At 43.8% G+C, this 22,906-nt stretch overlaps 1 protein-coding gene across 1 annotated transcript in view; it reads left to right on the top strand.

Annotated features, from left to right (window-relative positions):
- Nucleotides 1–19,712, top strand: part of SCG3 (secretogranin III) — a 70,584-nt gene extending 50,872 nt beyond the window's left edge. Inside the window, exons 11-12 of the mRNA XM_075858002.1 lie at nt 17,065–17,145; nt 18,619–19,712. Of these exons, the coding sequence (XP_075714117.1) occupies nt 17,065–17,145; nt 18,619–18,737 (200 nt within the window). The 3' untranslated portion in view covers nt 18,738–19,712. The remainder of the gene's footprint in view (nt 1–17,064; nt 17,146–18,618) is intronic.
- The last annotated feature ends 3,194 nt before the right edge of the window (nt 19,713–22,906 follow it).

Genomic DNA, 22,906 nt, shown 5'->3' with positions numbered 1-22,906 from the left:
CCATGTCAGGTTTGAAGGGCTCTTGCGGTGCCAAAACAGTCAAAATCCCCCAAAAGTGACCCCATCTGGGAAACTACACACCTCAAGGAAATTATCTAGGGGTACAGTGAGCATTTTGACCGCACAGCTTTTTTACAGAAATTATTAGAAGTAGGCCGTGAAAATTAAAATCAACATTTCTTCAAAGAAAATGTAGGTTTAGCGATTTTTTTTCTCATTTTCTCAAAGACTAAAGGAGAAAAAGCACCGTAAAATTTGTAAAGCAATTTCTCCCGAGTAAAACAATACCCCACATGTGGTAATAACCGGTTGTTTGGAGACACGGCGAGGCTGAGAAGGGAAAGAGCGCTATTTGGCTTTTGGAGCTCAAGTTTAGCAGGAATGGTTTGTGGAGGCCAGGTCACATTTACGAAGTCCCTGAGGAGACAAAACAGTGGAAACCCCCCACAAGTGACCCCATTTCGGAAACTACGCCCATTGAGGAAATTATCTAGGGGTATAGTGAGCGTTTTGACCCAACAGGTTTTTTGCATAAATTATTGGAAATAGGCCCTGAAAATGACAATCTAAATTTTTTCAAAGAAAATGTAGGTTTAGCTAATTTTTTCTCATTTCCACAAGGACTGAAGGAGAAAAAGCACCGTAAAATTTGTAAACCAATCTCTCCCGAGTAAAACAATGCCCCACATGTGGTAATAAACGGTTGTTTGGAGACACGGCAGGGCTGAGAAGGGAAAGAGCGCTATTTGGCTTTTGGAGCTCAAGTTTAGCAGGAATGGTTTGCGGAGGCCAGGTCACATTTACGAAGTCCCTGAGGAGACAAAACAGTGGAAACCCCCCACAAGTGACCCCATTTTGGAGACTACACCCATTGAGGAAATTATCTAGGGGTATAGTGAGCTCTTTGACCCCACAGGTTTTTTGCAGAAATTATTGGAAGTAGGCCCTGAAAATAAAAATCAACATTTTTTCAAAGAAAATGTAGGTTTAGCTTATTTTTACTCATTTCCACAAGGACTGAAGGAGAAAAAGCACCACAAAATTTGTAAAGCAATTTCTCCCGAGTAAAACAATGCCCCACATGTGGTAATAAACGGCTGTTTGGAGACACGGCTTGGCTTAGAAGGGAAAGAGCGCTATTTGGCTTTTGGAGATCACATTGAGCAGGAATGGTTTGCGGCGGCCATGTCACATTTGCAAAGCCCCTGAGGGGAAAAAACAATGAAAACGCCCAAAAAGTGACACCATTTAGGAAACTACACCTCTTGAGGAATTCATCTAGGGGCGTAGTGAGCATTTTGACCCCACAGATGTTTCATAGAATTTATTAGAATTGGGCAGTGAAAATAAAAACAATCCTTTTTCTTCAATAAGACGTAGCTTTAGCGCAAATTTTTTCATTTTCGCAACAAATAAAGGAAAAAAAGAACCCAACATTTGTAAAGCAATTTCTACCGAGTACGGCAATACCCCATATGTGGTCATAAACTGCTGTTTGGGCACACGGCAGGGCTCAGAAGGGAAGGACCGCCATTTGGAGTGCAGATGTTTCTGGATTGGTTTCTGGGCGCCTGTGGGCCCAAAACAGTGGAAACCCCCCAGAAGTGACCCCATTTTGGAAACTACACCCCTCAATGCTTTTACCTACGGGTGTAGTGAGCATGTTAACCCTGCAGGTGTTTTGTAGAAATTAGTGTGAACTCGATGTTGCAGAGTGAAAATGGGATTTTTTCCACAGATATGTGGACCATATGTGGTGCCCAGCTTGTGCCACCATAACGAGACAGCTCTCTAATTATTATGCTGGGTTTCCTGGTTTTAGAAACACCCTACATGTGGCCCTAATCTCTTGCCTGGACAGTCGACCAGGCTCAGGAGTGAAAGGGTACCATGTAAAATTGAGGCCTAATTTGGCGATTTACAAAGTATTGGTTCACAACTGCAGAGGCTCAGATGTGAAATAATAAAAATAAACCCCTGGGAAGTGACCCCACTATGGAAACTGCACCCCTCAAGGCATTTATTAAGGGGTGTAGTGAGCATTTTCACCCCACAGATCTTTTCCATAAATGAATGCGCTGTGGATGGTGCAAATTAAAAATTTATATTTTTCCCTAGATATGCCATTCAGTGGCAAATATGTAGTGCCCAGCTTATGCCACTGGAGACACACACCCCAAAAATTGCTAAAAGGGTTCTCCCGGGTATGACTATGCCATATATGTGGAAGGAAACTGCTGTTTGGGCACGCTGTAGGGTTCAGATGGGAGGAAATGCCATTTGGCTTTTGGAGCGTGGATTTTGCTTGGTAGTAGTTTTGTTTGGAGTCTTACTGGTGTTTCCGTTTATAATGTAGGGCATATGTAAGCCGGGCGGAGTATATAAGGGGCATAGTCAGGTGGTATAATAACGGAGTAAAAAAAAACAAAATGATCCATAGATGTGTGTTACGCTGTGAAGCAATCCTTTCTGCACAGGCCGGTGTCGCACTGATATATGGCGTCCTTTCTTATCCCCCTTTTGGTCCACACTCCGCACCTTTGCAGTTTGGGGAATTTTGCTGGGAAAGTGTTGTCCTGGTATAATACGGGCACCGTCGCTTCCAGCGGATATGTTTGGGCCCTCCCTTTCCTGGTTCCCTAATTTTAGGTCCTTGAAAAATCGCCTCTTCAAACAGAAGAAATGTTCCCCTCGGGCACAACTGCATATTTTTTTATTTCCTGACTTATTGGAGCCATAACTAATTTTATTTTTCATAGACGTAGCTATGAGGGCTGGTTTGTTGCGGGACGAGCTGTAGTTATTATTGGTACCATTTTGGGGTACATGCGACTTTTTGATCACCTTTTATCCTATTTTTTGGGATGCCAGGTAAACAAAAAAACGCAATTCTGGCACAGCTTTTTTCGTTTTTTTTTTATACAGCGTTCACCATGCGTTATAAATTACATGTTAACTTTATTCTGCGGGTCAGTCCGATTCCGGCGATACCTAATTTATAGAACTTTTTCATGTTTTACAACTTTTTGCACAATAAAATTACTTTTGTAAAAAGAATGTATTTTTTCTGTCGCCAAGTTGTGAGAACCATAACTTTTTAATTTTTTTGTCGACGGAGGTGTATGAGGGCTTGTTTTTTGCGGGACGAGCTATAGTTTTTATAGGTACCATTTTTGGATACGTGCGACTTTTTGATCACTTTTTATTCTAATATTTGTAGGGCAAAGTGACCAAAAAACAGAAACTCTGGTAACGTTTTTTACGTTTTTTTTTACGCTGTTCACCGCGTGCAATAAATAATATAATATTTTGATACCTCCGGTCGTTACGGTCGTGGCGATACCAAATACATATGGTTTATTATTATTTTTCAATAATAAAGGACTTGATAAGAGTAAAAGGGGGATTGTGTTTTATTTGATTACTTGAAACTTTTACTGTTTTCAAACTTTTATTTTGTGCACTTTTTTTTACACTTTTTTATACTTTTTTTACACTTTTTCTCAAGTCCCACTAGGGGACTTGAAGTTCCAACGGTCAGATTTTTTTTTTTCTAATACATTGCACTACCTATGTAGTGCAATGTATTAGATCTGTCAGTCATTCACTGACAGCAAGCCGATTAGGCTTCGCCTCCCGGCGGGGCCTAAATCGGCTTCCGTAATGGCAGAGCAGGAGACCATTGTGTCTCCTGTTGCCATAACAGCAGTCGCCAGTCCCGATTGCCTGTCAGGGCTGGCGATCTGCTAGTAACCGCTACGATGCAGCAATCGCTTTCGATTGCTGCATCGAAGGGGTTAATGGCAGGGATCGGAGCTAGCTCCGGTTCCTGCCGTTGCAGGTGGATGTCAGCTGTACAGTACAGCTGACTTCCACCGCTGATGACGCCGGATCAGCTCCTGACCCGGCGCCATCTTGCCGACAGCTACGGAAGCCGATCAGGCTTCGCCGCCGGGCGGATCTTGACCGGCTTCGGTGCTAGGCAGACCGGGAGGCCAGTATTAGGCCTCCGGTTGCCATTGCAGCCACCGGAACCCCGGCAATTTCATTACTGGGGTTCCGATGAGCTGCAAACACCTTAAGTGCAGCGATCGCGTTTGAGCGCTGCACTTAAGGGGTTAATGGCGGGGATCGAAGCTAATTTCGGTCCCCGCCGTTACAGCCGGATGTCAGCTGTAAGATACAGCTGAGATCCGGTGATGATGGGACCGGCTCAGCTTCTGAGCCGGTCCCAAACATTTGGCGTACATGTACGGCAAGATGCGGGAAGTCAGTACTTTCCATGACGTACATGTACGGCAAATGTCGGGAAGGGGTTAACCCCCTTAGTGACCAGCCCATTTTAGGCCCTAATGACCAAGCTATTTTATTCGTTTTTCTATAGTCGCATTCAAAGAGCTATAACGTTCTTATTTTTTCGTCTACATAGCTGTATGAGGACTTGTTTTTTGTGGGATTAGTTGTGCTTTTTAATGGCACCATTTTTGGGTACATATAATTTTTATATTAACTTTTATTAACCTTTTTGGGGGGGATTATAAAAAAAAACTGAAATTCCGCCATTGTTCTATGCGGTTTTAAATTGACGCCGTTCACTGTGCGACATAAATAACATGTTACCTTTATTCTATGGGTCAGTACGATTACGGCGATACCACATATGTAGAGGTTTTTTTATGTTTTATGACTTTTGCACAATAAAAACACTTTTGAACTAAAATTATTTGTTTTTGCATCGTCGCTTTCCAAGAGCCGTAATTTTTTAATTTTTTTAATTTTTTTTTATTTTTCCATCAATGTAGTGATTTTTTGGGCTTGTTTTCTGCGGGACAAGACGTAGTTTTGAATGGTACTGTTTTGGGGTGCGTGGGACTTATTGATTCATTTTTATTATGACTTTTTTGGGGGGCAATGGAAAAAAATTGCAATTTCGCCATGGTTTTTTGCGTTTTTTTTTTTACGGTGTTCACTTACCACATATGTGTACTTTTTTTTTTTTTACACTTTTACTAAATAAAACCACTTTTTATGGAAAAAAATGGTTTTATTTATTTTTTTACTGTACTTTTTATTATTAATATTTATTTCACTTTGATGACTGATTTTATTAGTCCCACTAGGGGACTTTACTGTGCGATATTCCGATCGCTGCTATAATGCTCTGGTATACTTCGTATACCAGAGCATTATTGCCTGTCAGTGTAAATCTGACAGGCAATCTGTTAGGATGTGCCTCCGGCGCGTCCTAACAGGCATATGTCCAGGGCAGACCTGGGGGCTTTTATCAAGCCCCCGGCTGCCATGACACCCCATCGGAGACCCGCGATTGCATTCGCGGGCCGCCGATGGGTGACAGAGGGAGCGCACTCCCTCTGTAAACAAAGTTAAATGCCGCGGTCGCTATTGACGGCGGCATTTAACGGGCGTTGGAGCAGGAGCTCAGCTGTCATCAGACAGCAGAGCCCCGGCTCCTGCCTGCACGGGAGACCCGTGCAGGACTTAGACTAGGCTGACGTGAAAAGGCGTCAGCCTAGCCTAAAGCCCATTAGTGAATCACGTAAAAAGGCGTATTAGTGGTCACTAAGGGGTTAAATCATCTCCAAAAATATTTGTTTTTCTCAGATTTTTGTTGTGATTGTGGCACAGATCTGAAATGATACTCCAAATTGTGTTTAAAAAATATCTAAAAAAAATTGTTTGGAAACGATGTTGTTTAATCACGTAAAGACTGTAGGTATATTGTCACGTGATGTACAGCTTAGTTTTCATGTTTTCCAGGTTCACTGGAAACAATTTATTGTTGAGATGAAAAGGACCCTCTTAAATAGACATTATATTTCAATAACAAATATAAAACATATAATCGTCAGGTTTTTTTGGCGGAAACAATAGCACAGTCGACTGCGGTATTGATTTTGTCCAAAAAACTGAAACCTTATGGAACGGAGACAAGCGGGGACCATTTGCAAAGGAAGCATTGCCATTGAAATCAATGGTAATGCAAACGGAAGCTATGGTTTCCGTTTTATTTGAGTTCATGGTTTCCCCTGCCGGAAAGGTCTGACGGAAGCCATCAATGGAACCCCGACGCAGATGGTAACACACCCTTACTGTATCAATAATGCAGTCAATTCAGAAGGCGGTGTGCAGAGAACTGCATCACTGATTTTTGGCGCCTCCAGGAGTGTTGCAAGACCCAAAGTATATGTCCCCCCTCTCACACAAAAAATGATCTATATACATATACAGTTATTAAATCATACCACTATACCCGATGAAATAATACCCCCATACTGTTACTGAATAAAAAAAACACTATGCAAAAACCAATATTACCACCATGTAGTGACCTTATAGTGGTAGATGCTAGTTATACACAGGAGCTCTGCAGACGATATAAGTGACTCACAGGTGATGTTTTCTCTTATTAGAGTCGTTCACTTTCCCTTTTATTCTTCATCCGGCCCAGACCACTGTGATGACTTATTCCAGCCACTCTTCTCTGCAGAATTTGGCACACAGACATGCTAGTTTCTCGCTTTTCAAGCACCCACCACACCTATACCCTATACCCCATCCTCTAAACAAACTCGTAATCTACAGTGCCCCAGATGGTAATAATGATCCCTCAGTGCTTGACACAATAAAAGTACCCCATCAGTAACTATTTGTGCCCCCACAGCGGTAATGCCCCCTTTGTGCCCCCTGTAGATAGTGCCACGCACAGCCCCCTGTAGATAGCGCCACATACAGCCCCTTGTAGATAGCACTACAGTCCTCCCCCTTATATATAGTGCCACACAAACCCCCTTAGTAGATAGTGCCACACAGCCCCCCCTTAGTAGATAGTGCCACACAACCCCTCTTGTATATAGTGCCACACAAGCCCCCTTATTAGATAGTGCCACACAGCCCCTCTTGTATATAGTGCCACACAGCCCCCTCCCTTCTATATAGTGCAACTCCCTTGTATATCTATAGTGCCACACAACCCCCCTTGTATATAGTGCCACACAGCCCCCCTTGTATATAGTGCCACACAGACCCCCTTCTTGTATATAGTGCCACAAAACAATCCCCCCTGTATATTGCCACACAGCACACCCTCCCTTGTAGATAGTGCCACACAGAACCCCCCTTGTATATAGTGCCACAGTGCCCCCCTTGTATATACAGCTACACAGTGCCCCCCTTGTATATAGTGCTACACAGTGTTCCCCCTTGTGTATAGTGCTACACAGTGCTCCCCCTTGTATATAGTGCTACACAGCGCTCCCCCCTTGTATATAGTGCTACACAGTGCCCCCCTTGTATATAGTTCTACACAGTGCACCCCCCCCCCGTAGTATATAGTGCTACACAGTGCCCCCCTTGTATATAGTGCTACACAGTGCTCTCCCCCTTGTATATAGTGCCACACAGTGCCCCCCCTTGTATATATAGCTACACAGTGCCCCCCTTGTATATAGTGCTACACAGTGCTCCCCCTTGTGTATAGTGATACACAGTGTTCCCCCTTGTATATAGTGCTACACAGCGCTCCCCCTTGTATATAGTGCTACACAGTGCCCCCCTTGTATATAGTTCTACACAGTGCACCCCCCCCACCCGTAGTATATAGTTCTACACAGTGCCCCCCTTGTATATAGTGCCACACAGCCCCCCTTGTATATAGTGCCACACAGACCCCCTCCTTGTATGTAGTGCCACAAGACAATCCCCCCTGTATATTGCCACACAGCACACCCTCCCTTGTAGATAGTGCCACACAGAACCCCCCTTGTATATAGTGCCACACAGTGCCCCCCTTGTATATACAGCTACACAGTGCCCCCCTTGTATATAGTGCCACCCAGTGCTCCCCCTTGTGTATAGTGCTACACGGTGCTCCCCCTTGTATATAGTGCTGCACAGCGCTCCCCCCTTGTATATAGTGCTACACAGTGCCCCCCTTGTATATAGTTCTACACAGTGCACCCCCCCCGTAGTATATAGTGCTACACAGTGCCCCCCTTGTATATAGTGCTACACAGCGCCCCCCCTTGTATATATAGCTAAACAGTGCCCCCCTTGTATATAGTGCTACACAGTGCTCCCCCTTGTGTATAGTGATACACAGTGCTCCCCCTTGTATATAGTGCTACACAGCGCTCCCCCCTTGTATATAGTGCTACACAGTGCCCCCCTTGTATATAGTTCTACACAGTGCACCCCCCCCCCCCGTAGTATATAGTTCTACACAGTGCCCCCCTTGTATATAGTGCTACACAGCGCCTACCCTTGTATATAGTGCTACACAGTGCTCTCCCCCTTGTATATAGTGCTATACAGCGCCCCCCATAGTATATAGTGCTACACAGCCCCCCTTGTATATAGCGTTACACAGCACCCCCCTTGTATATACTGCTACACAGCACCCCCTTTGTATATAGTGCTACACAGCGCTGACCACCAAAAAAAAACCAAAAATTTTTTACTTACCCTACCCCGTTCCCGCGACAGACAGAGCGATGCACTACCTCCGAGCGGGAAGCATGAGTAGACCAGCGTGATGCACTTACGTCATCACACCGGCCTGTGCATACAGTCTTCCCAGCGCCTTATAGGCTGCAGACCTAACGTGGCCTGCAGCCTATAATATTCATTTGTATCTGCGTCCTGAGATGCAAGTGAATATGGCTGTCGCTAGCGCCGGGGCGCCCTCCGGTGCTAGCGACACCAACAGGTCCTATAGCCTCCACAGGCAGTGGGTCCTAAGAGGATGGGGGCCCAGTTTGCCCCCCTTAACGCCAGCCCTGCCTGTACAGGTCACAGAGCATGCATAGAAAAATCTCCCATAGAAGGCAATGGGTTATCTCCAGACTATTGTTTTCTATGGTCCATGTATCTGCAGTAAAGCATGTCTCTAACTGCTGTTAACAGTAGCTCAGGCAAGATAGCTGCTTCCATAATCATGTACAGAAAATAGAATTAAAAAAAAATCTACAATCAAACAATGAAAACAGATTAGAAAACCAGACTATCTGGTTCTAGGTGATACATACCCTTTAAAAAAACATTTTTTGTTAAATATATTTGTTTTTGTGTTTTGTTTTTTGCAATCAACGAAGCTTTGTGAGGTTTTAATTGTTGTGGGACAAGTCATATTTTTAAATGTCACTATTTTGGGGTATATGTAACTTAGTCATAAACTTTTATTAACTTATTTTGAGGGGGTATTGAAAAGAAAACTGCATTTCCACCATAGGTTTTTTGCATTTAGAATTTACGCCGTTCACCGTGCTACATAAATAAATTGTTACCTTCATTCTATAGGTCGGTACGATTAGGGCGATACCAAATATGTATAGGTTTTTTTTATTGTTTACTACTTTGCACAATAATTGCACATTTCATGGAAATAGAGCCATAATTTTTTTGTCGGCGTAGCCATATGGGGACTCTTTATGGTGGGATGATTCATATTTTTTAATAGAACAACTTGGGGTTACATACAACTTATTGATTAGCTTTTATGAATTTTATTTTGGTGGGAGTGGGTAAAAAAAAGCAATTCCATTGTTATATTTAGCGTATTTTTTTTTTACACCATTCAACGTGTGGTTTAAATAATGTGTTAACTTTATTACAAGGGTCATTACGAATACAACGATACTATATGTAAAGGATCTGCCAGACACAGCTTCTGTGTCGACGCCCGTGGTTAATCAGTCTGCATCTGCTCCTAGGTCTGATAGAGTGACTCGAGCTGCTACCACTCAGGCTGGTAAGCTGAGAAGTGGGAGAACCTATCACAGCCTGGCCAGACGGTTCTAGCTCCCGCCCTCGGTCTATGTATACCTTCATTTGCTTCTTGTCTTTGCCTGTGACTCTCTTTTTTCCTGGCTCTGCTGTTCCTGCTAATACTACTGACCTCTGCTTCACATCGACCCTGGCTTTACTGACTACACTCCTGCTCTGCGTTTGGTACCTTGTACACTCCTGGTTTGACTCGGCTCGTTCACTACTCTTGTTGCTTAGGTGTTGCCGTGGGCAACTGCCCCATTTCCCTTAGCTTCTGTGTACCCTTGTCTGTTTGTCTGTCGTGCACATATTGAGCGTAGGGACCGTCGCCCAGTTGTAAGCCGTCGCCTAGGACGGGCCTTGCAAGTAGGCAGGGACTGAGTGGTGGGTAGATTAGGGCTCACCTGTCTGTCTCCCTACCCCGACATTACATAATCACAGGCCCATATACCTTTTCTACCCTGGTTCCTACACTACTATGGACCCCCTTGAGACCCTGGCTCAGCAAATGCAGGGTCTCTCCCTACAGGTCCAAGCCCTGGCTCAGAGGTGCGACCAGCGTGATGCTAACCAGGTAGTGCCATCCTCCTCACCTCTTGAACCCCATCTCAAGTTGCCTGACCGGTTCTCAGGGGACCGGAAGACTTTTTTCTCCTTTCGGGAGAGTTGTAGGCTCTATTTCCCTCTAAGGCCCCACTCCTCAGGTTCTGAGAGCCAGCGAATGGGCATAATTATGTCCCGGCTCAAGGACGGCCCTCAAGAATGGGCCTTCTCCTTGGCTCCTGACCCCCCTGAACTTTCCTCTGTTTACTTTTTTTTTCTGCTCTCTGGCTCATCTATGACGAGACTGACAAGACTGCCTTTGCCGAGAGTCAGCTGGTGACCTTACGTCAGGGTAAGAGACCCGTTGAGGAGTACTGTTCTGACTTTAGGAAGTGGTGTGTAGCTTCTCGGTGGAATGACTATGCCTTGAGGTGCCAGTTTAGATTGGGTCTGTCGAACGCCCTGAAATACCTATTAGTTAGCTATCCCACTTCTGACTCTCTAGATCAGGTTATGGCTTTAGCGGTACGTCTTGACCGACGTCTCAGGGAACGATGACTTGAACGTTTTTGTGCCTTGTCCTCTGGCTCCCCCATGATGGCTCCCGAGGTTCCGTTGCTTCGTTCTTAAACGGAAAACTCGGATGAACCAATGCAACTCGGGGCCTCCGTGTCTCCCCAACAACGTAGAGAGCTCCGCAGGAAGAATGGTCTCCGCTTCTATTGTGGGGATGACAAGCATCAAGTGAACAACTGTCCTAGGCGTAATAATAAGCAGCCGGAAAACTTCCGTGCCTAAGTGACCATCAGGGAGGTCGCTTGGGCGCACAGGTATTTCCTGTAAATATGAAACCTAATAAGATCTTGCTTCCCTTTCAGATCTCTTTTGAGGGTAGGTGTGCCACCGGCAGTGCCTTTGTGGATTCAGGGTCTTCTGCTAATATTATGTCTGTGGAATTTGCTATGTCTCTAGCTATGCCATTGATTGATTTGCCTAAAGCTGTCCCGGTAGTGGGTATCGACTCCACTCCACTTGCTAATGGTTATTTTACGCAGCATACCCCTGTTTTTGAACTCTTTGTTGGCTCCATTCATTTGGAGCAGTGCTCTGTACTGGTGATGCAGGGATTATCGTCCTATTTGGTTTTAGGCCTTCCCTGGTTGCAGATGCATAATCCCACGTTTAATTGGAATACTGGGGATCTTACTAAATGGGGTAATGAATGCATGACGTCCTGTTTTTCTGTTAATTTTATTTCTCTCCCTGAGGAGGTGAACACTCTACCTGAGTTTATCCAGGATTTCGCTGATGTTTTTTCTAAAAAGGCCTCCGAAGTGTTACCTCCTCATAGAGAATATGATTGCACAATCGATTTGGTACCAGGAGCTAAGCTCCCTAAGGGTAGGATATTTATTCTCTCTTGTCCCGAACGTGAGGCCATGAGAGAATATATCCAGGAAAGCCTGGCCAAGGGTTACATTCGCCCCTCTACTTCTCCAGTAGGTGCTGGCTTCTTCGTAGGGAAGAAGGATGGTGGTCTTAGGCCGTGCATCGATTACCGAAACTTGAATAAAGTCACTGTAAGGAACCAGTATCCCCTTCCTTTGATTCCTGATCTCTTCAATCAGGTTCAGGGGGCCCAATGGTTCTCTAAGTTTGATCTTCGGAGGGCTTATAACCTTATCCGAGTCAGAAAAGGGGATGAGTGGAAGACTGCGTTTAACACGCCCGAAGGTCATTTCGAACACCTCGTCATGCCCTTTGGGTTGTGTAATGCACCCGCGGTCTTCCAGAATTTCATGAATGAGATTTTAAGAGTCTACCTGGGGGTATTTCTTGCAGTGTACCTTGATGACATACTTGTGTTTTTCAAGGACTGGTCCTCCCACATTGAGCATGTCAGGAAGGTGCTCCAGGCCCTTCTGGAAAACAAACTCTTTGCTAAATGCGAAAAATGTGTGTTTGGGGTGCAGGAGATACCATTTTTGGGTCAAATCCTCACTCCTAATGAATTCCGCATGGACCCGGCCAAGGTTCAGGCTGTGGCTGAATGGGTCCAACCTGCCTCCCTGAAGGCGTTACAGTGCTTCCTGGGGTTTGCTAATTATTATAGGAGATTTATTGCTAACTTCTCGGTCATCGCTAAGCCTCTTACGGATCTTAGTCGCAAAGGTGCTGATCTCCTCCACTGGCCTCCGGAGGCGGTCCAGGCTTTTGAGATCCTTAAGAAGTGCTTTAACTCTGCCCCAGTGCTGATTCAGCCTAACCAAATGGAGTCATTCATCGTGGAGGTTGACGCCTCCGAGGTGGGACAACATCCCAGGGTACCAGGTCCCTCACCCATCTCCGTCCCCGTGCCTACTTCTCCAGGAAGTTCTCGCCCACTGAGAGTAACTATGACATGGGCAACCGCGAACTCTTAGCCATTAAATGGGCATTTGAAGAGTGGCGCCACTTCTTGGAGGGGGCTAGGCACCAGGTAACGGTCCTTACCGAACACAAGAATCTGGTTTTCCTAGAATCTGCCCGGAGGCTAAACCCGAGACAAGCTCGATGGGTGTTGTTTTTTACTAGATTCAACTTTGTGGTCACCTATAGGGCTGGGTCTAAAAATATTAAAGCTGATGCACTGTCGCGTAGCTTCATGGCCAGCCCTCCTGCGGAGGAAGATCCTGCTTGTTTCCGAAATTGCATCTGATCAAGGTTCAGCTCCCGGGAACCTTCCAGAGAACAAGGTGTTTGTTCCCCTGCAATTCCGGCTAAGGGTACTCAGGGAAAATCATGACTCTGCACTATCTGGCCATCTAGGCATCCTGGGTACCAAGCACCTCATTGCTAGAAACTATTGGTGGCCTGGGTTGCCTAAAGACGTTAAGGCCTACGTCGCCGCTTGTGAAATTTGTGCTAGGTCCAAGACTCCCAGGTCCCGACCAGCGGGCTTACTATGTTCTTTGCCCATTCCCCAGAGACTTTGGACCCATATATCCATGGATTTTATCACCGATCTGCCTCCATCTCAAGGCAAGTCGGTGGTGTGGGTGGTAGTAGACCGCTTCAGTAAGATGTGCCACTTTGTGCCCCTCAAGAAACTACCCAATGCCAAGACGTTAGCTACCTTGTTTGTCAAACACATCCTGCGTCTCCATGGGGTTCCTGTCAATATTGTTTCTGACAGAGGGGTACAATTTGTTTCTTTGTTTTGGAGAGCCTTCTGTAAAAAGTTGGAGATTGATCTGTCCTGATGGTTCCAACAATCCCGAGGTAGATGTCGCTCATCGGAAACTGTGCACAGTCAGGGCCCAGGTTCAGAGGAACCTAGAGGCATCCCAGAGCATACAAAAGACTTAGGCAGACAGAAGACATTCTGCTAACCCCTTGTTTGTGGTCGGGGATCTGGTGTGGCTCTCTTCAAAAAATTTGTGCCTTAAAGAGGCTCTGTCACCAGATTTTGCAGCCCCTATCTGCTATTGCAGCAGATAGGCGCTGCAATGTAGATTACAGTAACGTTTTTATTTTTAAAAAACGAGCATTTTTGGCCAAGTTCTGACCATTTTCGTATTTATGCAAATGAGGCTTGCAAAAGTACAACTGGGCGTGTTGAAAAGTAAAAGTACAACTGGGCGTGTATTATGTGCGTACATCGGGGCGTGTTTACTACTTTTACTAGCTGGGCGTTGTGTATAGAAGTGTCATCCACTTCTCTTCACAACGCCCAGCTTCTGGCAGTGCAGCACTGTGACGTCACTCACAGGTCCTGCATCGTGTCGGCACAAGAGGCTACAGATGATTCTGCAGCAGCATCGGCGTTTGCAGGTAAGTCGATGTAGCTACTTACCTGCAAATGCTGATGCTGCTGCAGAATCAAGTGTAGCCTTTGGTGCCGACACGATGCAGGACCTGTGAGTGACGTCACAGCGTGATCTCTGGAGAACACGCTGTGTCTGCACTGCCAGAAGCTGGGCGTTGTGAAGAGAAGTGGATGATACTTCTATACACAACGCCCAGCTAGTAATAGTAGTAAAAACGCCCCGATGTACGCACATAATACACGCCCACTTGTACTTTTACTTTTCAACACGCCCAGTTGTACTTTTGCAAGCCTCATTTGCATAAATACGAAAATGGTCATAACTTGGCCAAAAATGCTCGTTTTTTAAAAATAAAAACGTTACTGTAATCTACATTGCAGCGCCTATCTGCTGCAATAGCAGATAGGGGCTGCAAAATCTGGTGACAGAGCTTCTTTAAGGTTCCTTCCCAAAATTTTGCTCCCCGGTATATAGGGCCGTACAAGGTCGTTGAGGTCGTTAACCCTGTCTCCTTCCGTCTGGAGTTACACCCGTCTTTTCAAATACACGATGTGTTTCATGCCTCCCTCCTTAAACGCTGCTTCCCGTCCTTGGTTACCTCGAGGAAACCTCCGGTCCCTGTTCTCACCCCAGAATTCGAGGTGGCCAGGATTGTGGACAGCAGGATGGTCGAAGGCTCCCTCCAGTACCTGGTCCATTGGAGAGGATACGGGCCTGAGAAGAGAACTTGGGTACCCGCCCGGGATGTTCACGCTGGGGTATTGCTCAGGAGGTTCCATCTTTGCTTCCCCAATAAGCCAGGTCCACCTAGGAAGGGTCCAGTGGCCCTTCATAAAAGGGGGGTACTGTAAAGGATCTGCCAGACACAGCTTCTGTGTCGACGCCCGTGGTTAATCAGTCTGCATCTGCTCCTAGGTCTGATAGAGTGACTCGAGCTGCTACCACTCAGGCTGGTAAGCTCAGGAGTGGGAGAACCTATCACAGCCTGGCCAGACGGTTCTAGCTCCCGCCCTCGGTCTATGTATACCTTCATTTGCTTCTTGTCTTTGCCTGTGACTCTCTCTTGTAACCTGGCTCTGCTGTTTCTGCTAATACTACTGACCTCTGCTTCATATCGACCCTGGCTTTATTGACTACGCTCCTGCTCTGCGTTTGGTACCTCGTACACTCCTGGTTTGACTCGGCTCGTTCACTACTCTTGTTGCTTAGGTGTTGCCGTGGGCAACTGCCCCATTTCCCTTAGCTTCTGTGTACCCTTGTCTGTTTGTCTGTCGTGCACATATTGAGCATAGGGACCGTCGCCCAGTTGTACGCCGTCGCCTAGGACGGGCCGTGCAAGTAGGCAGGGACTGAGTGGCGGGTTGATTAGCGCTCACCTGTCTTTCTCCCTACCCCGACATTACACTATATATGTGGGTTTTTTTTTTAACACTTTTGCTATATATAAGCACTTTTTATGGAAAAAATGGTTTTATTTTATTATTACTCCGAAAAATGTTTTTGTAATAAACTTTATTAAACTCTTCAAAATGCCATCTATTAATCACTTATATAATGCTTTGGTATGCTCAGTTTAACAAAGCTTTATTGACTGTCAGTGTAAAACTGACAGCCAATCTATATGGCCGTACCATGGCACCCAGCAGTGCCCCACATTAATAACACAGGGCACTGATGGGATGACAGTGGGAGACCCCCCTCAGTAGCCACTTAGAAGCCCTGGTCGCCATTAACCGCAGCATCTAAGAAATGAAAGAGCCAGGATCAGAGATAACTCTGATCCTGGCTGTTGCAGCGGGATGTCTACTGTATATTACAGCCTAAACGTGCTGCGGATTGTGCGGGCACAGCATTATCTTTTATTGCGGTCAATAGACTTTCAATTTGGGAGTCACAGTACACCCATTTGCACGAACGGGTTAAAGGAAGTCTGTCATCAGTTTTTAGCCTCCCAAATCGCTAAGACCGCTAGTTAGCTAAACAGTAGAAATGTACTAGTGTTAAATATCTTAGTCCTTGCATTGGGGTAGAAAAGAAGCTTTATACCGCCACGCGCTGTATACTAATTGTGTTTTCAGCGTCCCCTGAACTGGAAAGTGTCCAGCATCTTGAGCTCCAAGCCCTCCCATTCCTCTCCCCTTTGTGGTTATTTGATGGCTCTGCTTGTCTTTAGCGTCTTACAAGCAGAGCCGTCAATTACCTGCAGAGAGGAGGGCAAGGGAAGGGGTTGGAGCTCAAGATGCCACGGGGACACTGCAAACATAATTATATCATAGTTACATAATAACTATGCGTTTCTATAGACATTGATTTCAGAGCAGGTTTTTGTAGTGAGTGATAGCCCCAAATTGTAACGGGAAATCCAGCAAAAAAACTAGAGCTTCTCAATGTAGGAAACCCTTCAATTATTAGGGCTAGGTTATTGCTAATCAATGTTCTGAATATAATTTGACCATTGCATAGCAACGCAGACCACCACATGCAGTTGTCACTTGCATTTACTGGCGGCGCACTGCCACCACACATGGTCCACTGCCACTGGAACGAGACTATCTCTATATTATTTTATTTTTTTGCTATTATCATTGTGGATAGTGTTTCCTTTAACTTAAGAATGTATTATTAGACTTAACACTGGTAATTAATGTTTGTAGCTTTGTTTCGCTTTCAGACATAATCCATTAAGGTTTGCATATACCATGCCAGGAAAGGAGTAATGTTCTTGAAGCTATTATTACATCATATTTATTAAGGGTATCATTTAATTTACTGGGATCAATTCACTTGTAAATGAGGTCTTAGAATAATGTTATATCCTAGAAAAACAGAAAAACACTGATATTAAATAGATACTGAAAATAGCATTGCTGCGTCAAACTGCTTATTATCCCATTATTCATCATCCATCATTTTCTGCTGTTTTCTCCAGGGAAAGCTGAAACATATTTAGAAGCAATCAGAAAGAATATCGAGTGGCTGAAAACTCACAACAAACAAGGCAACAAAGAAGGTAACAGAATATGATATAAACCATTCAATTATAGATGAAATGATACTGTGAGCAGGGCCAACTTACTAACTATTACGGGAAAGGTGGCCTCAACTTAATTTCTTTGCCCATGGGCTTTCACCAGCAGTTATCTGGCTCTGTCTTTAAGGCAGTGTTCCCCAACATGCATGATGGGAGTTTTAGTTTTGCAACTGCTGGAGAGACAGAGGTTGGGGAACAGTGCTATAAGGTATGGCCGGGCATGATTTTGTTCATTGTATGTCAATAGTAATCACTTCTAGCACCACATTAAAGATATTTAATCTTTGAGACGAAGATGAAATATTAGATCAAACTACTGAACATAAGCCAAGCAGTATTATAAAGGACTATTTTTACTTTGTAAACAGATGTATCCACCCTTACCTTTGCTTGAATTTGGTTAAGGACCCCAATTTCTCATGAAATCATTTCAATACGATATCGTGACATGCTAGCAAATCCCTTGACAGGCTACAAGTCACATCACAACCACTGGGTGGCCAGACATTGACACATAGAGCATAGACATCTTATGACAGAGTATCACGAAATCATGTTTTTTTTCGAGCTGGTCGTCTCGCATCACATATCTCAGGATATGTTGAGATAAGATGAAAGGTCAGGAAGGACACATCTGTAGGTCCACATTTACTAAGACTTCCGTATTTCACGCCAGACAAAGTGGAGAGAGTAGTTGGCGAGATCTGCACCCAATGTATATAATATCTCTTAATAAATTTGGTTCTTTCTATGTCTGTTATGGGCAGAGGTAGGTTTGTATTATATTTCTGGAATTTGTAATCTCAAACATAGTACTGGACCATTGATTTTGAATAGAATTACGAATAAGGGAATATCTGACCAGAGAAGTTTGATAATTTACCAGGAACTGCAGCTACTTAATTCCAGAAATGTGGGGATCATAACTTTTAAACTTAGAGCAATGTGTAAAACCCCCTTTAAAACTGTGGTAACTACAGTAAAATCTCAACACCACTGTCTGTTTATAATCCTCAACTTCACTGTCTGTTTATAATACTATTATGGGCAGTCTTGAGAAGTAGTTTACAACCCTCTTACAAGGGGAGGATGACTCTTGATTCTCTTTTTATCATCTGGAACCACTGCTCCTACCCCTAACGCAATGAACTCGGTGTAACTCTTTTATAGATTGGGCCGAGATTTGATGACTGTCTTACCCCACCACCGAGAAGACTGAGATCAGTTTACAGTCCCTCCTATAGAAGTGACAGCTCTTGACACTGCCATCTTTCACACAACTTCTGAGTATGAGACTCTGAGTTCAGGCCTACATAATAAGAAACTATAGAAATGTGTTATTCACAAATCTACTCAAGCAGAAAACCACATGTATGATCTGATCAATATGCTACATGCCCTGTTCAGTAAACACATACATAATATACACTGATATGTTTTGTTTTTTTCTAGATTATGATCTTTCAAAACTGAGAGACTTCATTGACCAGCAGGCAGACACCTACGTAGAAAAAGGAATTCTGGACCAAGAAGAAGCCAATGTTATAAAGCGTATCTACAGTAGCCTGTGAGGAAAAACTGAAGAGTGCTCTTTACTACCATGGGAAATAAGCTTTAGATTTAGAAACTATCACTATGATCCAAAACCCTCACTTTTCCAATGTACTGTTCAAAAACAGGTTGATTTACTAAAGGTATAAAACTGCTCAGCAGGGCAAGTTGAGGACTTTGGATATTTTTTCAGGGTTATATTTTGGTTAATTTTTCATGAATCTAATAAACATAAAAAATGATGTTACATCTCTAAGGGGCCAATAAAAGAAATGGCAAGATGCCTGTTTTAGCAGGGAACACATATGGTTGTCTACTTTTAAGTAACCCATTTTCAATGTTCGTTTTGAGCTTGTTTGCTTAAATTGGTCTGTCTGGACGCCGTCTTGGGGTTGAACCATTAGTTAAGGTTCTCAGCACGGGAGTACTGATATGATGTCCATTCATCACAATGAGCAGCTCTATCTTCTGTTAGTATTGCATGGAAATGAGAATAACCCTCGTTAATACCCAGCACCAAACATCATTAAAACTCTTCACAATCATGTCATCAAAGGGAACACAGGATCGGAATTTCTCAATTCCTGAATGCTGAATATGTATAGGCTTTGGGCCACACTCATGACACTATGACGTTTTAGGCAGCTTTACTTGCCTCCTTTAGTGATCTCTAACCTTTGACTTTACAGTTGTTGCAAAACTACAACTCCCAGCATGCATTAACAGACGCATTCTGTCAGGACATGCTGTGAGCTGTAGTTTCGCAACAGCTGAAGAGCCACAGGTTGGAGACTACTGCAGTAGAGGCTACTTTAAAAAACAAGAATGAATGAGAAGGCAGCCCATCCACTGACCAGTGCCTCGTTAATATATATCTATGGCTTAGGTCCATGACATCACTGGTTTCTGGTGAATTGAGACTTCTGATTATTGGTTTAGCTCACTGAATAATGTGCTGATGACAGATGCACTTTAATAAATCAGCCTGTTCAATCCCTTTGCGTCAGTCTAATTTGTAAGTGCAACAGACCATTTGATACACCAATACCTCTCCTTTATGACCATGCCATTTGCTTGCGTTTATATCTGTAGTTCTTTAGTTGGATTGCTTCAATTTTATGCTTTTACAGGACTGAGTTAGCCTGGAATTTCATAAACTGTAAAACTTTCATAAACCAATGAACCTTTCATGAACCAATAAACCTTTTTAATCTTTTAAATATAACATAGGATTTCATGACAAAATATAACCTCCTTTAAATGACTTATCCCTTGAAAAACATTTATCAGCTATCCACAGGACAGGTGATGTTCGCATGATCACTGGGACACTGGCCTATCACTAGAACATCCAGAGTCCCCCATTTATCCTTACTGCACGACCACAGCGAGAAGGAGTTTGATAGAGTGGTGGTCAAGCATGTGCACTGCCACTCAATTTGATGTTTATGGAGCTGACGGAAACAGGCGAGCACTGTATTGGGCTATCTCCATCGGCCCCATAGACATTGAATGGAGGCGTATATGTGACCACTGTTGCACAAATGCACTAAGGAGGAACGAAGGCTCATGACCCCCATTCTAGTGATCGTGGGGATCCTAACGGTGCGGCCCCCCAGTGACCATAGATTTATCACCTATCCTATAGATAGATGATGAATGTTCTTTTTGGGATAACCCCATTCACTGCTTTTCACGAAAACGTCGTTTTCATTATCAGAACTGTAAACAGTATTTATATTCAATATCCAATCCTACAGAGGTAGCATAGCTAAATTTGTTAAAATGAAGGCCCTATTACACAGGCCAATTACCGGGCATACATATGACCGCTTGTTCCCGATCATTTTATGGATTACCGATCAGGGAAACGATTAGATGATGAACGAGCTAACAGCTGGCTGATGATATCGTTTATGCAGCATAAAATATTATCATTGTCGGAAGCACACCTCCCTGTGTAAACCGGAAGATGTGCTGCCGACATAATGGAAATGTATGGGGACGAGCGATCGTAGTAACCATAACTCATCCCCATACATTACTGATCAAAGCTCCTTGAAAGGAGCAAACGAGAACCAATCAACGAGCTGTCTCATTGATCGATGATTGTTTTTGCATCCAAAGTTGGCTAGTGTAAAAGGACCCTTGGGCCCCATGCACACGGCTGTGCCCGTAATCACGGCCCCCGAATGAGGGCACGGTTGGCCGGCGGCGGCTGCCCGCATTTTCGGGCCGTGCTCCCATACAAAGTATGGGATCACGAACCATAAAACACGAAAAAACGGACATGCACTATAATTCCCGGCACAGTTCTACAGCACGGACACCCATCCGTAGCGATACGGAAAGGTGTCCGAGGCCAATAGAACTGAACAGGGCTGTAATTACAGACCATAATTACAGACCGTAATTACGGTCGAATTTACGGTCGTGTGCATGGGGCCTAACTAAGTAGGTTAAGTCCTATGGAAAACCTCAGGCAGCACATCTTGATATCACACTGCATTGTACCAAAACACAAACACAACCCTCCTCTGCCATAATATGTCAGAAATGGTAAACCCGTGTACCCAAGGTTCTGTAAGATATACAGCTACTAAATCGCCACCATTTCTGCCATAGTGCAGATGTACTGCAGTTTGTCATTTGGCACAACAATTAAATACAGATTTAGCTCTGCTACATCTACAGTATATATGTAATACTAAGCTTTAACTATAATAATACAGTGCACAAAGGAAATCCTTCTAAGCTGCCTCCATATAATGATGATGATGATGATGGACTCATGAGGAAATAGGTTCAGCTCTGCTACATCTGTAGGTAAAGTGTATATTGCAAACTTAATAAATAAAACAAAAGTGATTGGCTGAAAACCCAATTCTGCTACAATACTACACAATAGTATACATAAAAAGTATGTGTTATTATGGATTGTATATGCTCTGGGTTGCAACATAAACTTGTATGTGCTATGCTATGCAGTTCCACAATAATTTCCATCTGTTCATTTGTATATTTAATTCTTCATCTTAATTTGATTAAACTTTACGAGAAGGGTATTTTGCAATAACACATTGAATGGTACTTCTCTGTTCATTGTAAACATTTTATTCAGAACTACACGCAGACAGGATTCTTAGGGTTAACAAAGATCTAAGGCTCCTTTCACACTACCGTTATAGTACGTTTAGGTCTCTTCCGTCGGAGGAAGAGGTGAATGAGAATTCAAACAGAAAGCATCGCTTCCATTAGAATTACAATTGATTTCAATGGTAATTCTTTTGTTTCAGATGCTTTCCGTTTGCTAGGTTTCCGTTTTTTTTTCACGGAAGACTGCACTTTTGCATCCGTCAAAAAAACGGAAACCTAGCGAACGGAGGCAAACGAAAAGCAACTGAAACAAAAGAATTACCATTGAAATCATTGGTAATTCTAACGGAAGCGATGCTTTCCATTTGAACTCTCGTTCATCTCTTCCTCCGACGGAAGAGAACTAAACTGAGTTTAACTTAGCCTAACTTCACTGATATGTAATGACAATTCTGCGATGATATGTTACTCTTGGCATTCTTGTGATTAATATTTAGGTTAAAAGGATTGTCCACTTGTATGATATTTTATGGAACTTTCTATTATGCATTATCCTTAAATTGTTTAAAGGCTATGAAAACATTCTGTGGCTTTTTTTTTTTTTTTTTTTTTAATGATATGTATGTATTTTGGGATACTAATCTCTGTTGTAATATACTGTGATAAAAGAAAATGTTTGCTCTGTTTTAGCGCTGCAGCTTCTATGTATCCACTGTACCTAAAAGCTGCAGTACGCTGCTGTAAGCTGAATTCGTCAGTAAACTGGACTGACGGCTCGGTTTACAGTGGCTCGTGTGCCTCAAACACTTCATCTAAGCCTAAGGGTATGTTCACACAGATCAGATATGCTGCGAAAAAGTACACATCGTATCCGACCTAGAACTCGCAGGGAATTCCAGTCGAAAAACCGCACCTGTGGTGCAGATTCCGCCGCTGCGGAAATCAGAACTTGAAAAAAAAGCCAATATTTACCTTTACTGGCATTGCCATACCGATGAGTCCCTCTGTTCTCCGTGTAGCCCGGCCTCCTGAGATGAAGCTGCAGCCCATGAAACCACCATAGCCAATGATTGGCTGCAGCAGTCACATAAGA

Source organism: Rhinoderma darwinii, chromosome 3 (assembly GCF_050947455.1).
Source record: "Rhinoderma darwinii isolate aRhiDar2 chromosome 3, aRhiDar2.hap1, whole genome shotgun sequence".
Lineage (NCBI taxonomy): Eukaryota > Metazoa > Chordata > Amphibia > Anura > Rhinodermatidae > Rhinoderma > Rhinoderma darwinii.
The sequence above is the reverse complement of the archived record's forward strand: the minus strand, read 5'-3'. Positions and strand labels throughout refer to the sequence as shown.